The sequence below is a fragment of the Falco punctatus genome, assembly GCF_963210335.1.
Source record: "Falco punctatus genome assembly, chromosome: 4".
Classification (NCBI taxonomy): domain Eukaryota; kingdom Metazoa; phylum Chordata; class Aves; order Falconiformes; family Falconidae; genus Falco; species Falco punctatus.
In genome coordinates, this window is record NC_137583.1 from 77,009,122 (window position 1) to 77,023,662 (window position 14,541).

The 14,541-nt window shown below is 50.1% G+C and overlaps 3 protein-coding genes across 5 annotated transcripts in view; 2 read left to right on the forward strand and 1 right to left on the reverse strand.

Annotated features, from left to right (window-relative positions):
- Positions 1–551: 551 nt before the first annotated feature.
- On the reverse strand, positions 552–5,969 carry TFPI2 (tissue factor pathway inhibitor 2). 2 transcript variants are annotated; one of them, XM_080383647.1, is made up of 5 exons: positions 5,752–5,969; positions 5,486–5,665; positions 4,839–5,018; positions 3,392–3,565; positions 552–1,602 (listed from the first exon to the last, which is right to left on the reverse strand). In XM_080383647.1, the coding sequence occupies exons 1-5, from the start codon at positions 5,831–5,833 to the stop codon at positions 1,502–1,504; spliced, it is 717 nt and encodes a 238-aa protein (XP_080239773.1). In that variant the 5' UTR covers positions 5,834–5,969; the 3' UTR covers positions 552–1,501. The 2 variants fall into 2 exon arrangements, with proteins under 2 accessions (XP_080239773.1, XP_080239772.1); XM_080383646.1 differs by having other exon boundaries at positions 552–1,605; positions 5,752–5,940.
- Positions 5,970–9,145: 3,176 nt separating this feature from the next.
- Positions 9,146–13,117, forward strand: LOC308062327 (guanine nucleotide-binding protein G(I)/G(S)/G(O) subunit gamma-11). 2 transcript variants are annotated; one of them, XM_080383650.1, is made up of 3 exons: positions 9,146–9,419; positions 9,557–9,660; positions 12,661–13,117. In XM_080383650.1, the coding sequence occupies exons 2-3, from the start codon at positions 9,565–9,567 to the stop codon at positions 12,784–12,786; spliced, it is 222 nt and encodes a 73-aa protein (XP_080239776.1). In that variant the 5' UTR covers positions 9,146–9,419; positions 9,557–9,564; the 3' UTR covers positions 12,787–13,117. The 2 variants fall into 2 exon arrangements, with proteins under 2 accessions (XP_080239776.1, XP_080239775.1); XM_080383649.1 differs by having other exon boundaries at positions 9,151–9,421; positions 9,562–9,660.
- A 29-nt stretch (positions 13,118–13,146) lies between these two features.
- The window catches only part of LOC308062324 (putative acyl-CoA dehydrogenase 6), a 92,060-nt gene continuing 90,665 nt past the window's right edge, over positions 13,147–14,541 (forward strand). Inside the window, exon 1 of the mRNA XM_080383645.1 lies at positions 13,147–13,417. Within this exon, the coding sequence (XP_080239771.1) occupies positions 13,265–13,417 (153 nt within the window). The 5' untranslated portion in view covers positions 13,147–13,264. The remainder of the gene's footprint in view (positions 13,418–14,541) is intronic.

Sequence of the window (14,541 nt, forward strand, 5' to 3'; positions counted from 1 at the left end):
ATAAGGGGGTTTGAGATGAAGGAAAGAAATGGATGAAAGAACCATAAATGGAGTGGTAGAAAGACTATGGCAAGCACAGCCAACTGCTTTAATTGAAAATCCAGCAGTGAGAGAAAGATCAGCAAAAAACCCCAGATCTTGACTAGTTTCTCCATCATGTTTCCTCTCTGAAATGGGGATAAAACACACACCTGAAATTTTCTAACTGAAAGCCAATGTCGTTTCAAGCAAATAGCCTGCTACCCGTGAAAAAGCTCTTCAGATAGTGCAACATCAAACAGGAGACCCAGCAGCAGACAATCAGCTTAACTAAGCACCCCTTTGAGAGCAGCTCTTTAGGGAGAGCCAGCTGAGCCATAAAAACTGCTGGGGATGAATGACATCAATGCAATTTACTGGCTTTCTTCAAATAAAGCCCTCAGCATAAGGAAATGATTTAAGAGACAACTAAACTCTGCTAGAGTCATAATTAATAAATAATAGGTTCCATTACACATATTGGTGTATATATGTATATAGCTAATTCAGGATAATGACAGAACAAGCTCCCCTTTTTTCCCAAAAAACATTTTATTAACTTTACTTATGAATTTATATTTAGAAAGTATTGTAGGTGAAAGTAATTGAAATTCAGACGTGGCTCAAATATGAAACGTACAAGACAGTGCAATAATATCACCATAGGCTTAATCTATCATAAGATATACCATAGTGCCTCAAAAGAGGGATTACATGAGGTTTGCAGAAACTTAAGCTTTTCTGCTTTAGCAGCCACCACATAAACACAAATATCAAGATCCTGTGCAGATGTAATCTGTGTAGCTCCATTAAAATCATTAAAAATGTGCTGATCTGTGCCATACGAGAATCTGGAGTGTAACTTAGCAGAAATTTCAAATGCCGTGAAAAAGTAATGGCTACATTTTCAAAGTAAACCTATTCCCAGTCTTCTCTCATGGGATGAGTCAGATTTAAGTTTACACTTCTTTTACTATTATGAAGGTTTCTGAAAGCCTTGACTATGAACATAACTGTAAGGGGCAGTCTACTTAAATGATAGTGCCAAAGTCTGTAAAATGGCAGGGCAATAAACTTCTGAACCCGCTTTTGAAAGAGAATGACAAAAAAATCTATGGCAGAGATTTAGCTTTGTACTCTCCTTAGATATACTTAGAGAAGATTGATCTTGCAAATCTTAATTGGTTTGTAACAGCTGAAATATTCTCCCCAGGCAGTAGTAACATTCCCCTAATAAAAAACACGGAAATCTTATTACCTGGCTTTGCCAAAGTATTACTGCAAAGACAACAGAGTGGAAGAACCAAACTTAGGTTCATTCTTCTTCTGTTAGATGTAGTTCTTTATAAAAGGTAAGTTGGAAATAAAAAGCAGTTCTGAAAAGACAGAACTGACGGCATATAAAACTGTGTGGAAACTATTTTACAAAAGAAGAAAGTGGAATCAAAACAAGGTAGTTCAAACATCCAAGTGCACATCAGCTTTAAGACTTCAGGTTATATGTCTGAGGTTTTTTAGTCAGTTTTCTCATCATTTTTCTGCGGAATACATTAGCTGGCTTGTTGATTCTTGGTTTCTGAGTCCCTGCTAAGAAAACAAAGGAAGCATTTAGGGAAACTGACAAAACTGTTATTACTCTTTAGGTTTTTAATTAAATAGATCAGAAACCTTTTCACTCCAAAAGCTATAGATCATTTTAAACAGCAGCTGTATATTTGCACAGGGAAGGTCAACTGAATTCAACCTGAGACTCCAAAAGGTAACAAGAAAGGTGCTGGGGAGGAAATTATGAGCAGGACAGGAGTGGCTGAAGTTGGTTGAAAGATTTGCTTAATGTTGCTTTACACTCCCAAGCTATAGAAGCGAATATGTATAGCACAACATTAATTAGCACTAATTATGCCCTTAGCCATGAGCTTTGGTTGTACCAAGCTTTACAATTTACTGAATTGTGAAATCCACAAGCTGATGAAAAGCTTATAACCGATCCTTTACATTTGGCTCTCTGGTGCTCTGGTTACGGGACAGACAGCATTTCCTTACTACTTTCTTCCACAAAAGAGTGAGGAAGGGAGAACCACCAGGTGGGTCTGGCTGGGTGTGGGCAGGGGCAGAGTGCGGGGCCGCGACGCTGATGAGGCGGTTTCCTTCCTCCTCTCTTTCTGCACACTTATGCTGGAGCCTGGCCCTACCATTTCCCAGGTAGTAATAGATGCAAATTAGATAATCACAGGAATCCCAGTAGACTTAGCATGCTATTAAAGACTCTTTTATAATACTAGAATGGCAGAGACACTCTCAGACTTGTCACCCACAGAAATATTACTGTCATGACTAACTGGCAGACAATAGTTTTACTTCTGAGGATGGGTGCAATTCCTCAGGCTGCAACCCTTGCCCGTGTCCTGGATTTCCAGCCCAGAATTGAAGACCTAAGCCCTCTGACTACACATCTTAAATACTGATGTACTTGGACCTTGTGCATATCTCATGTTTAATATAGAGCTACTCTAGGGGCTCCCCCCCCCCCAAAAAAAAAAAAAAAAAAAAAAAAACCACACCAAAAAACATGCTAGATACAGCCTTAATTTTTTTCCTGTTAGTATCAATTTTTAAAATATTGTACTGTGTCTGTTTCCTGAGTGCTGTGGGCATCAACACACAGTCATGCTTTTCTCTCTGTCATTGATTTACATATCAAACTAATTAAACTAGGGTATTAAAACTTGCAACAGCCGTATGAACATATAAATATGACTGCAGGTAAAAGCACAACCATTTTGACTTACAAGTACAGCCGATAGCTGATTTGAATAAAACCATTCAGAAAAATCAATTACCATTCCCAACCTTCCCCCACCCCAGTCACAGAAACAGTTGCCTCAGCACAAGTGAGGAGGCAGAAATCTTTAGGAATGGGAGTAGGAAATGCGAACAGGCAGCAGGAAATCAGGGGAAGATGGTAACTGCTGAAAATGAAAAGTAAAATTGAAAAAAAGTAAAATTGATTTCACAACTCACTTTAATTCTACTTAAAAATATCTAGATGAAAAAGATACCTTAATTAGCGTTCATTCTGGTACTGAACAGTTTAAAGACTGGTTCCTTGCAGGCTCGGGTAAATTAGTCTTGTTGTATGCCCTTCCCTGTATTTCGTCAAAAAATGGTGTAACCCCTCACACCTCACTGATCATGTCAGAAGGATTTAGTGTTGCGTCTCAGTTTTCCCTGCCTTTGAAAGCATGGAGTCCAAAATGCAAAACACATACACTTGTGGCAAGACAAGTTCAGCAGAGGAACACTGTGAACACTTGTTCCTGCTATTTGGACTGCTTTATCTGCTTGTGACTGACAAAATACAAAACAATCTTACCTTTCCTGCAGACATTGTAGCAATCTGTTTCAGTAACAAAGTTATTGGCATTTCCACCACAGCCGGTATATTTGAACTCCTTACACGATTTAGTCTTGCTGTCATAGTAATAGCGAGGCACAGAAGAAGAACACAGTCCTTCATCCTTTGGGCTATAGCATAGCATGGGACCAGCTTGGAAAAAAAGAAGGGGGGAAGGAAGAGCGACAGGTAAATTACATAAATGTAATCTCTGTGCCCAACTTCTTAAAATTTACCCTGCAATAAATTTTATGGCTGAACAGCTCTTGTTCCCATTGAATTGACATGACGGCTACTGATGACTTCAGAGACTTCACTCCATCTTATTCCTGTGAGTTATGAATATAAGAAAGCAACAGTCCCAGAAAATAGGATTAATATCCCAAAACTGAAATTCATCAGCTTTCCCCATTTGTGGTGCCAGCCATACAACAGCCAAGTTATTTACATGGTCTGGCCAGAAGTTTTATTCCATATATCTACAGGAATATAAAAATAATTACACTGGAACTATCTCTGTAAAGGAAAAAGGCACGATTTTGTTTATCCTTTCTATGATTTTGCCAGCAAATCCTGCCTGCTTGCAGCAAAAGTACAACCCCCACCACTTTCCTCACAAGAATCACATTTCATTTTGCCTCAACAAAATTTTACTTTTCTTGCTGGAGACCTTTTCTCAGTTTATTGGATGTGCAACAGAGAAATTTAAAATAATTTAGCATTCACCTATGAAAAGGCTGACAATCTGTCATCAGCCAAAAATAACTGTCTCATCAAGCACTAATAAGGCTTAGCCAGTGACAGCTTTTATACATTTTGGTAGGTCTCTCTTCTTCAAAGAGCCTCTCTTGCACTGGATATTAACCTGGTGTTTATGACAAAACGTAGCTATAGTCACCTGCTCATAATTACCACCTCTCTTCTTTAAAGCTTGTCTGGAGAGGCAGTGAAGAGTTGTGTGAGGCAAAAAACTTTTATCAGAAGTTGAGCTGTCAAGTGCCAAAAGCCCAAGCCACCTAATACTATGTGTCAGGCCTGAATTTTAGAAAGGCACTTCTGCTTTATATTATAATATCACTGCCCTGAACTTAACTGCCACAACGCCTTGTACATGTGCCCCAACACAGATCTCCAACCTTACTTCCCTTCAGATTACACAGGTACAACTCTCTAGAAGTCAAGAGATCAGATGGGTGTAGCTTTGGGCATATTTAAGGTCACAATATTAAACTAACAGCATTTTCGCTTTTTCAGTAACAGCTGAGACAAGTGACACATGAAAGTCTGCAGGCAATATAAACATCTGCTCCACAGAAGTCTTCCAAAACATTGCTGTACGGGTATACAGAGAAAATATCAAATAAAATATCATCTTCGTATCACTTTCAATCCATCTATTTTATTAAGAATTCGGAACAACCATTACTTTTCTCTGGCAGACAGTGGTCCACACAAGACTGCAAATCTCTGAAGTTGTTGCCATTTCCATAACAGCCACCGTAGATGAACTCCTCACACCTCATCGAGCTCAAGTTAAAGGCATATCTTTTTAGATAACTCCTGCAAGGTCCTCCGTCAGCCTCCAACCGGCATAATTTGGGCACTTCTGGAAAAAAAAAAAAAACAACCACAAATTCATCCCCTTAAAATCAACCCTTCATGCTCCTTGTACTGAACAACATGGTGGTGTGGACAAAATGCTGTGACTCCGGTCAGAGGCAAGACCCAGCTTGTCCCACGACCTGTGTTCTTTAATTGAGTGGGATAAGATTTACAGGAGGAATCTGATGCATTAATCAGCAACTAAGCATCACATTAAATCACGTTTATAATATTAAGAGTCAAAATCCACGTCACCTCTGAGCCAGCCTGCTGGGGTTTCTCTGCATAAACCCGACATCAGCGAAAAGCAGCAACAGGCGGGAGGGACAGGCAGGGCAGACGCGGTGAGTCCCGCAAGCGTCGCAGCCCCCCACGGCCCCCCGCCACCCCGGGGGCACCCCGGGGGCTCTGGGCCCCGTCGGCTCGGCCCCCGGCACTGCGGAGGGCGGCGGGACCGGTCCCCGGACTCACTTTTGATGGTCCAGCAGCTCTTCTCGCAGTCGTCGAGGGTGAGGAAGTTGTTGGCGTTGCCGTGGCAGCCCCCGTAGGTGAACTCCTGGCAGCTCTGCGTGTACCTGTCGTAGTACCAGCGCGGCACCAGGGCGCGGCAGGGGCCGTCATCGGGGGGCAGCAGGCAGGCGCGCTGCTTCTCTGCGGGAGACAGCAGCGACCGGGGCTGAAGCCACCTGGGCGGCGGAGGCAGCCCCGGCCCCGTTCAGCCGCCCGCGGGCTCCTACCTGTCAGCGTGCGCGGGGCCAGGGCCGCGCAGGCCAGCGGCAGCAGCAGCGCGGGCAGCGGCAGGCGGCGGCCGGCGGCCATGTCGCGGCGGCGGCGGACGGGAGGGAGGCAGGGCCGGCGGCGGGCGGGTGGCACAGGGTCCCGGGAGCGAGCGGCGCGGCCCGGCCCGACGGCAGCGCTTTATATGCGCCGAGACGGCTTGCCCGGGCCGCCTCCCTCGTGCGCACGTGGTGGGAGGGGAAGGTCTGATTCAGCGGGCAGCAGGTCCCCGCTGTCCCGGCCGTCACCGGGGCGCGGCTGAGCCCGAGCGCCGGGGCCGCCCCCCGCCCCGCCGCCGTCGGGGGGGGCCGCTGCCGGGGCCAGGCGGGCAGCGCCGCCGGGGCTGGCTCGGCGTCGGGCTGCGCCGCCCACGGCGCAGGGGCTTCCGTCGGGGGGCTACGGGGAGCTGGCCGGGCTCCACGGCTGCGGCGTCCCCGTCCGTGTGCCCCCCTCCCCGCTCCCCTCACATTACGGGATGATGCTCAAAGAGCATTTCCCGTTAATCACGGCGAAATCCGGGACGGGTCACTTCGCGAAAGTCATCTCCCCCCTCGCCCTGGCTCCCGCGGCGGCCGCGCTCGGAGGCTGCGGGCAGAAGGCGGCAGGACGGGCGAAATCAAACGGGGGGGCCTCCGGCGGGGCCTCGTCCAGCCGGGACAAGCACCAGCCGCTTAGCGAGCACCGCTAGAGATAACACCAATAAACCCGGGTTACTGGTTTAATACCGTTGCGTGTAACGCTGATGAACTTGAGAAATCGGAGGCACCGTCAGTGGGCTTGGACTCCCGGGAAACCTGAGAGGCTGGATGGAGGAAACCTCTGGCTAGTTCAAAGACAACTGGATCTGAGGAAATACTATGACTTGGTTTATTCTGTAGATTTTAACCCCACCAGGCAATCTGGTGGGATCTGGGGGTGAGCACAAACAGCATACTTTCCCCCTCTAATCTGTTAGCGGCATCACATTAATTAGTGTTTACTCCAGGTTTAATACAGTAAAAGAGATGAGTGGCTGCAAGTTAGGTGTGCTCTCTATAGATAACAGTAAACTAATCTGATCTCCTATTGTTCTCCTCCACTCCCTTTACGGTGACGGCGTTGGGTCCCAGTCCTTCAGGCAGGTGCTGCATCAATTGCGATACAGGGCCCTGGAAATCCGTGGCCTGCAGGAAAGAAGCCACAGTCCGTATGGGCTGTAAGGAGCAGGAACTTCATAGCACCCTTATTATTTCAGGAACTGACTTTCTTTCTATGGCTTCTCTGCTTTTTCTTATATGGTGGCTGACTACAGCCTAGTTTTCTGACATAGTTTTATATTTCATAAAGGCAAGAAAGAGGAGCACATTTAATCTGTACCCCACCTACATAGCTTCTGGAACGATACGAAGGGAACTCTCTCCCTCCTTTTTCAGCACTTTCCCTTTTTTCAGAATCTCCAGTTGCCAAAGGTTAAGTGGGTGCTTTGGTGATAAAAAAGTAAACCCTGGTAGGGTTTGAGGTGTCACCATGGGGCACATCTGCCATGTTTTAGAATCTTATAGCTACAGCTGTCAGTAGTCCTCATTTTTAGAGGGTTTGTCAGGCCTACTAAGCCCAGTAACTATAGTAAAGCTTATGCCTCCCCAGTAGGAAAGAACAAACAAACAAAACAACACACATTTTCTGTTTCCAGAAAGAATCAAAAGGCCATCTTTCTAATATTAAGAAACTCTCAAGTGATTTTTAAATTAATAATATCCTTTAGTTTTCATTGGATTTTGTTGGAATTGCAAATAAAGTCATTGAAATACCTCTTTAAACAATAGTAGCAAAATGAATACTGTCATGCAAATATCATTTTCCATATTATCCATTTTTCTGTGCACAGACACATACAAATCAAAGTTTGAGCTAAACCCACCTACACATCAGTGTTGCAGTGCATTGCAGTGTTTATTCAGCTGCTCCTCTGCTATAACAGCAAAGCTCACTTAGATAGGTAAGTATCTGTAAAAATATATGAAGTAGAGTAAAAGTTAAACACAGCCAGTGGTAGAAAGTCCTTTATTAACTACCATTAGCAGAGCTAGTCATGTCAGATGACAGCTGACTATAGGCTTTCCATTACAGGGTTATTGGTACCGAGCTGTGACTGTCCTTCCCACCCTAACCATGTTCACGATGTGCCAGAGCCCACCCTCAGCTCAGTCCCACACCCCACACCTGCCACCACCACACCACATGCTCTCTGTCTCTCGGCACCACAATGTTTCTGCTCCCGCCAGCAGCCCTGGCTCCCTTGGCTCCTTCCACCTGTTTTGGCTGGCCCGCAACCAGCAGCTGGTGGGGTTTGGAGATGCAGCTGCCAGTGTAGATTAAGGGAGTGTAGAAATTGCATATCAACAGCTGGGAGTGAGGAGATAATAGCCAGAGGGAGGGGAGGAGGAACTGATTTTAGTGAACTGGCTAAAATAAAACAAATACAAACCCCAAGAGCTCTACAAGAATAGCACTGGAGAAGAAGGATGTAAATCTTACACAGTGCCGACAGCTGCTTACATCTGGTCAGTGGGGAGAGGAGAGAGGAGTGTCTTTAAGGGGAAGAGCCAGAGATGGAAAGAAGGAGGGATGACCGCCTATGGGGACCTTTGAAGAGCCAGATAACAGAAAGACTTGTGCAGGACCATTTTAATGGCCTGCAGCTTTGTTCAGTGTGAAGTCATGAATTCTGCCTCCACTGGTATTGAAGGAAAGCAGCTGCTGGGATCAGAGGTGCTAGGTGTTACACAAACACACATGGAGGGACTGCCCTGTTCTGAGAAGTGTATCACCCTATTGAGATCTAGACCTCGAAAGTATATGCAACCACAGGAGAAGAACTTCCTAGCTCCTTCTTGTGTCTTCTGAAGCCATCACTTCTCTTACAAGGGGTGCTCCATCCTCAACACTCGTCACAACTCCATGACTCCATTTGACTCTAGACTAAGTCCAGAGACACTTAGTGCAGGCTGGGCAGAACAGCAGAGCTGCAATTCTGCTTTGCCCCCATACCTACCGACAAAAGTTGCTATGTCTGCCATTGATGGGCTGGTCGCCCGCCTGGACGCTTGGCCTGAGAGGGGTGGTTCCTTCCCCTCTCTACCTTTTAGTCCACTTCATTCGTAGTTGCAATGGACAAGTATTGAAGAATGTGCCTATGCAAACCACCTGCTGCTGCCTTAGCTGGTGGGCAGTGGAGCACAGAGCCCAGGGATTCCGGTGGCACAGGCAGACAAGAACCATCGTGGGGGCCAGGAGGAGCAGGAGAGGTGGCAGAGGAGAAAGACCTTACGGCCAGGCCAAAACACCGGGCCGCCGCTGCTGCGCTCACCCCACTGCAGTGGTGAAGAGGGAGAGGGCGGCCCGGGAGGGCCGCTGCAGTCCCCGCTCCTGCCGCCGGCTGCCCCGCGGGGTGCCGGGGCGATGCCGCTGCCCGGGGCCGGTCCCTCCCTGCGCAGTCCGGGCGCGGGTCGGGGGCTCTAATCCGGCTCGGGGGGATTAGCGCGGCGCTTTAAAGGCCGGGACGGCGCGGGGACAGGGTGCCCGGAACGCCGGGGAGGAAGCGGCCGCTGCTGCCGCCGCCGAACAGAAGGACAGCCCGGACGGCACCGTGTGAGTGAGGCCGGGGGCGGGCCGGGGGCGGCCGTCCTACCGCGCCCTCCCGGGGGCTCCGGCCCTGGCGCCCTCGCTGCCCAGAGGTAACCTCTTGTCCTTACTCCCTCTCTTCCTCCCCCCGCGCGTTGGCAGTGCAGACGATGCCAGCCATCAACATCGAGGACCTGAGCGAGAAGGACAAACTGAAAATGGAAGTGGAGCAGCTCCGGAAAGAAGTGAAGCTGGAGAGGCAGCCGGTGAGTGGCCGCGGAGAAGGGGCCCGAGGCTGCCCGGCGGCCGGCGAGGCCGGGGCCGCAGCGGGGAGAAGCCCGTTACTCGCCGGGCGGGGGTGAGGGGCTCGGGCGGCTCCCGGGGGCACGTCGGGCGGGCGGGCGGCGGGGCCGGGCGCGGCAGCGCAGCGTGGAACGGGAGCGCCCCGTCCCGCCGTAGGCAGGGGCAGCGGGGCTTCGGCAGCAGCTCTGCGGGAGACCCCCAGCTGTTCCGGGACGGCCGCAGTTTGCACCGACGGGTCCTGTCACCCCCAGTGGGGCAGGGACCGGGGACAGCGCTGGCGACATTCCACCGGTAGCCCCGCGTAGGAGCGCCGGTCCTTCACGGGGGTGACTGCAGAGCAAGGGGAAGGGGCGCACCGCCGCCGGGGTAAGGCGCCCCGAAGGGCTGGCACGGGCCCGCCGGCTGCGGCCGTTCCCGTTACATTTGGCACCCCGTGGCTTCCCCTGCCTCGCGCGTCCCTGGAGCCCGCCGCCGGCACAGGGCGGCCTTTGCCTGGCGAGGGAGGAGCGCGCCGAGCTCAGTTCCCCGCTCTGGAGAACGCGTTGGGACCTGCCCGTGCCAGGTGAGGGGCGGTGTGCCTGCGGGGGCCTCGCCGCGGCACCGCTCCCGTCCCCGCCCGGCCGGGACCGCCGGCAGCCGGCGGGGTGCGGGGGACGCTGCTCTCGGTCCCGCACGGCTCCCGCCCCTCGCCCGCTGCGCAGCGCCCGGGCCAAGGGGCCGCCGGTGCAGGGCCGTGACCCGCCCGGCCTGAGCCGGCAGAAACACCATTTACAGCGATTGTTTCTTTCCACAGATGAAGCAGTTTCTTTCCAGTTAAGTTTTTGTAATCTTGCACATTTTCTGTGGATAAATCACATGCGGAGCTGACCTTGCTCCATGATAAAACTAGTATTTTTTTTATTTTCTTTTTTATTCTGCACACCAGCAGAAGCAAACTACATCTAAATAAACGCTTCTAGTCAGGACTAGAAATGCGTTTACGTGTGGGAACCGGTGCCATTAGTGGCTAATCACATTGCAGGTCTAGGTGTTTAACCCAGCTGCAGTTACATTGTAGCTGTCAGTAAGGTACCAGTGACTGTAGAAGTTACGGTATAGTCTAAAGCTCCAGCAGTACCACATCCAAGTACTATAGATATCTATATAATTCCTCAGAGTTCCCAAGCAACTGAAATATACTCAGTAGGATGTACAGATTTTTATTTTAATACTACTAATAAGAATAATTATTACAACTATTATTACTATTTAAAATTCTTTTTTAAATTTTTAGGATAAACCAAAAGCCTGATCACTTTAGGGAAATAGGTGTTTTCACCTGTAGTAAAGTACAGACAACATCCTCAATTTTAGCAGTGTATTATAACAGAGGTTTCACTGTGAGAATGAAATCTGCGTTGTAATTGTCACGGTCCCCTGGTACCTGTATGAGTGTTTCAGGGACAAGGAAATGCAGAAGCCACACTTCTGTTATCACCAAAAGTGAAAATGTTTTGCCAAAGTTTTCCTGACCCTTTCCTATACCTTTACAGCACAAAGAGGAAATATCCTTTAGAATATTTTTTTTTTCATACATAAAAATGCCTGAATGTATCTTTAAGCAGACATTTTTTTTTTCTTTATGTGTGAAAAAGATCTTGTAAGTGTTGACTGAAGTAAACCAAGCCCTGGTCTTGCACATACTTTGGAGCACAGCTCTACTATAGCATAAGGTGCCCGAATTTGAATGAACAGGGTTTGTGAGGCACAGAAGAGGAAGGTACAAATAATGGGATTTGTAGGCCCAAATTCTTTGCTGTAAGGCAGCTAGAGGTAGTTAGATCTTATTTTATGCACTGTTTAGTGGGAATTAACTCTGTGTTCTTTCTAAAGGCTTAAAGTATAATTTTGCACAGGCTGTGCTCTGTTGGTATGTGATACAGCAGGTAAACTCATTAGTTCTTTTGCCATAATTTTACCTATGGAGTGAAAAATAATTAATAAAGAAGGGGCCTTGAATTAGAAATATTAATCATGTAGTGGCCTGGCCAACAGAACAGCTGGTTTCTGCTGCTGGCTGCACTGCTATGCCTCTGCTAGGATCGAGGGTAGGAAGGGAGGAGGTGGGGACGGAGCTGGGAGCCTGTCCTCACACACCAAGGACATTTTCTGCTGACACAGGGAAGGGAAACGAGATATGGTGGACAAAGATCTTTGGAGCTGGTGGGATTTGCTTGTGCACTCAGGTTCTGCAGATGCTGTTACTACATCTGCTGCACTTGCTCCATCTCAGTGAACAAAACCAACCCATTTCTTCGGTACAAGCGGGTTCTGTGCAGGCTTACTTACTGTGCACACTTACAGTGCTATTTTGTTATTAATGTCATGCAAAGTCTCATGCATATTACGTTCTCTCATAACACAATAGACTGTTCTATTAACCGTTGCTTGAAACAACCCCAGGTAACCTGTAAGTAAATTGTCTTTCCTAGTCGGGTCTTTACTCCCATTCAAGGCGCATAGTTGCTTTTATAGGAGGTGGGAATTTGTATTACTACTGAAAATCATTACTGTATGTTTTGTTTGGGAAAAACATGTAAAGTCATAAATATTTTGACATGGAAAGTTCCTGATCCTGAACCCATTGACCATAAGTCATGCTGATGCCGAGGAATGTGAGCCACAGCTTAAAAAACTATATTGGATAATAATAATAAAAAAGCAAGTTTAACTATGCAGCAGCTGCTGTTCCGAGCGGCATATACCTTCCCAGCGATACTCACATGCTCTGTGAATATCGGGCTGTGAAAAAGTGGAAGGAAGCAGAGTCTGCACATGGTTGGTGCTGGCTCTGCGGTCAGCTCTGTTCTGTTCGGTGGGAAGGTAAGCGAGAGATGGGGGGGTGCGAATTCCCTGGGGTGCTGGCTGACATGCGGGGTGAGCTGCGGCCCTAACACAGGTCCTTCTCTGTTCTTTCACCCGAGGTGTCCAAGTGCTCCGAAGAGATCAAGAACTACATCGAGGAGCGGTCGGGCGAAGACCCGCTGGTGCAGGGGGTTCCCGAGGACAAGAACCCCTTCAAGGAGAAGGGGGGCTGTGTCATCGCTTAGGAAGAGGAACCCAGCGCCTGCCACCGGAGCAGGCACTCTTGTACCCGTAGGGAGTCACTAGCGTGTCCCCACCGCCGCCGGTCCTTATGGGAAGAGCACAGGAGCAGATTGTTTTTTCTTTTTCTTACAAAAATAAAGAAACCAACCCGAAAGCAGCCGAGCTCTGCGTCGGTGGCTCGGCAGGGACGGCTGTGCCCCGCTCCCCGGCGCGGCCGTCCCTCCTCCGCCGGCGGGGATGGCTCCTTTCGCTTCGCGGCGCCCGCTTTCGCCACCGGTTTACCGGTTGCTTCACGGCTGTTCGTTGGCATTAAAGCAAACCTGCCTGTAACGCCAGAGCCTGCCGTGGCTTGCTGCGGGGGAGAGGAGCTGGAGGAGGGACGGGCGGGGCGGTGCAGGGGCCGCCGGGGCGACCCGCACAGCCGTTAAAGCTCGCCGGGGCAGGCAGGCCGCGGCCCCGGCCGGAGCGGGGCGGGCGGCGATGGCGCTGCGCGGCGGCGGGCGCTGGGCGCTCTTGGCCCCGGCGCTGCGCGGCGGCTCGGCCCCGGGGCGCGGCGTCAGCTCCGGGCGGCGGGACGGCGGGGCGGTCGGTGACACGCCGCGGTACCGCGACTTGCGGGCGGCCCTCAGGAAGGTACCAGGGGGTGGGGGTGGCCGCGGCGCTTCCCCGCGGCGGGCCCGGGAGCCAGGCCGCCCGAGGCGGAGCGAGCAGCCAGGGCAAGGCCAGCTTGACGCCCGAACGGCTCGGGATATGTTTAAATACGTAAAGTTCCCCCTGCCGGTGTCAGAAACGAAATCGCGTGTCCCCTGCGTGCGACACAGCGTCCGTGGCGGGGGCTGCGGCGGGCCCGGCCCCGCGGGGGCCGTGCGGGATGTGCCCGGGGCTGCCCAACCGGCTGCTCCTGCCCCCGCCTCCCGCCCGCGGCAGCCGCACGGAGGACGGGGGGGAGGGGGGGTCGGCCCGGGGGCGCAGAGCGCAAGAAAAGGCCCCTTTGTCACTGCGCTCCTTCTAGGCTGGGGGTAACGGGAGGTTCCTATAAAACCGAATCGTAAACCCGGAGGAAAGGAGGCGCTTCTGCCAAGGTGGCGTGTAAACGGTACGCCGGTGACAGTCCGCATGTCGCGATGTGGGCGAACCCTCGGGACCGCCGGCAGTGAGGGCAGCGCGGCTGTCCGGGGCCGGGAAGCGGGTGTCCGGGCGGGGGGAGCCCGGTGCGGCGCTCCGCCGGGGGGGGTCAGGGCCAGCCACCTTTCAGCTCTGAACCCGTGAGAGAAGTGCTGAGGCTCAGTGCCTATTAAAGGGGTACGCAGCGTTACGGGGCAGCCCCACGGGAGATCAGAGGGACGTTACTACGGGGTGGGAAGGACCCGTCCCGGGTTTACCTGGGGGTTTACAAGTCTGAGCTGGCGGTGCGGTGCTCTGCTGTTGCTTTTTAAAAACAGTATGCACTGGATTAGCAGGTGTTAACTCCTTTATGTGAATTTGGAGCTGTATCTTTGACAGATGCTTTTTAAAATTACTTAAATAATCGTTTATTTCCATGGATAAATGTAACTCTTTCCAAATTTCACCTCTTTCTCAGTTCACTGTGGGCAAAAGATAGTGGAGCTACTTCTGGGTCATGTGATCTTCACTTTTTTTTTTTTTAGGAATCAACTTTCACACTTCCAGTGTTAAAACAAGATATCCCAAAGGCCATTCAGTTAATCAATTATCACTAAGATGAGGCTTGTTACTATTGAGCTTTAGTAGCTGTG

Bases quoted from the DNA above. Each gene is read 5' to 3' on its own strand.
- TFPI2 (XM_080383646.1), bottom strand. From the start codon at position 5,833: ATGGCCGCCGGCCGCCGCCTGCCGCTGCCCGCGCTGCTGCTGCCGCTG. The intron at 5,019-5,485 runs GTGAGTCCGGGG...TTTTTTTTCCAG, and splicing joins GAGCTGCTGGACCATCAAAA to AAGTGCCCAAATTATGCCGG. The intron at 3,566-4,838 runs GTAATGGTTGTT...TTTTTTTCCAAG, and splicing joins CCACTGTCTGCCAGAGAAAA to CTGGTCCCATGCTATGCTAT.
- LOC308062327 (XM_080383650.1), top strand. From the start codon at position 9,565: ATGCCAGCCATCAACATCGAGGACCTGAGCGAGAAGGACAAACTGAAA. The intron at 9,661-12,660 runs GTGAGTGGCCGC...CTTTCACCCGAG, and splicing joins TGAAGCTGGAGAGGCAGCCG to GTGTCCAAGTGCTCCGAAGA.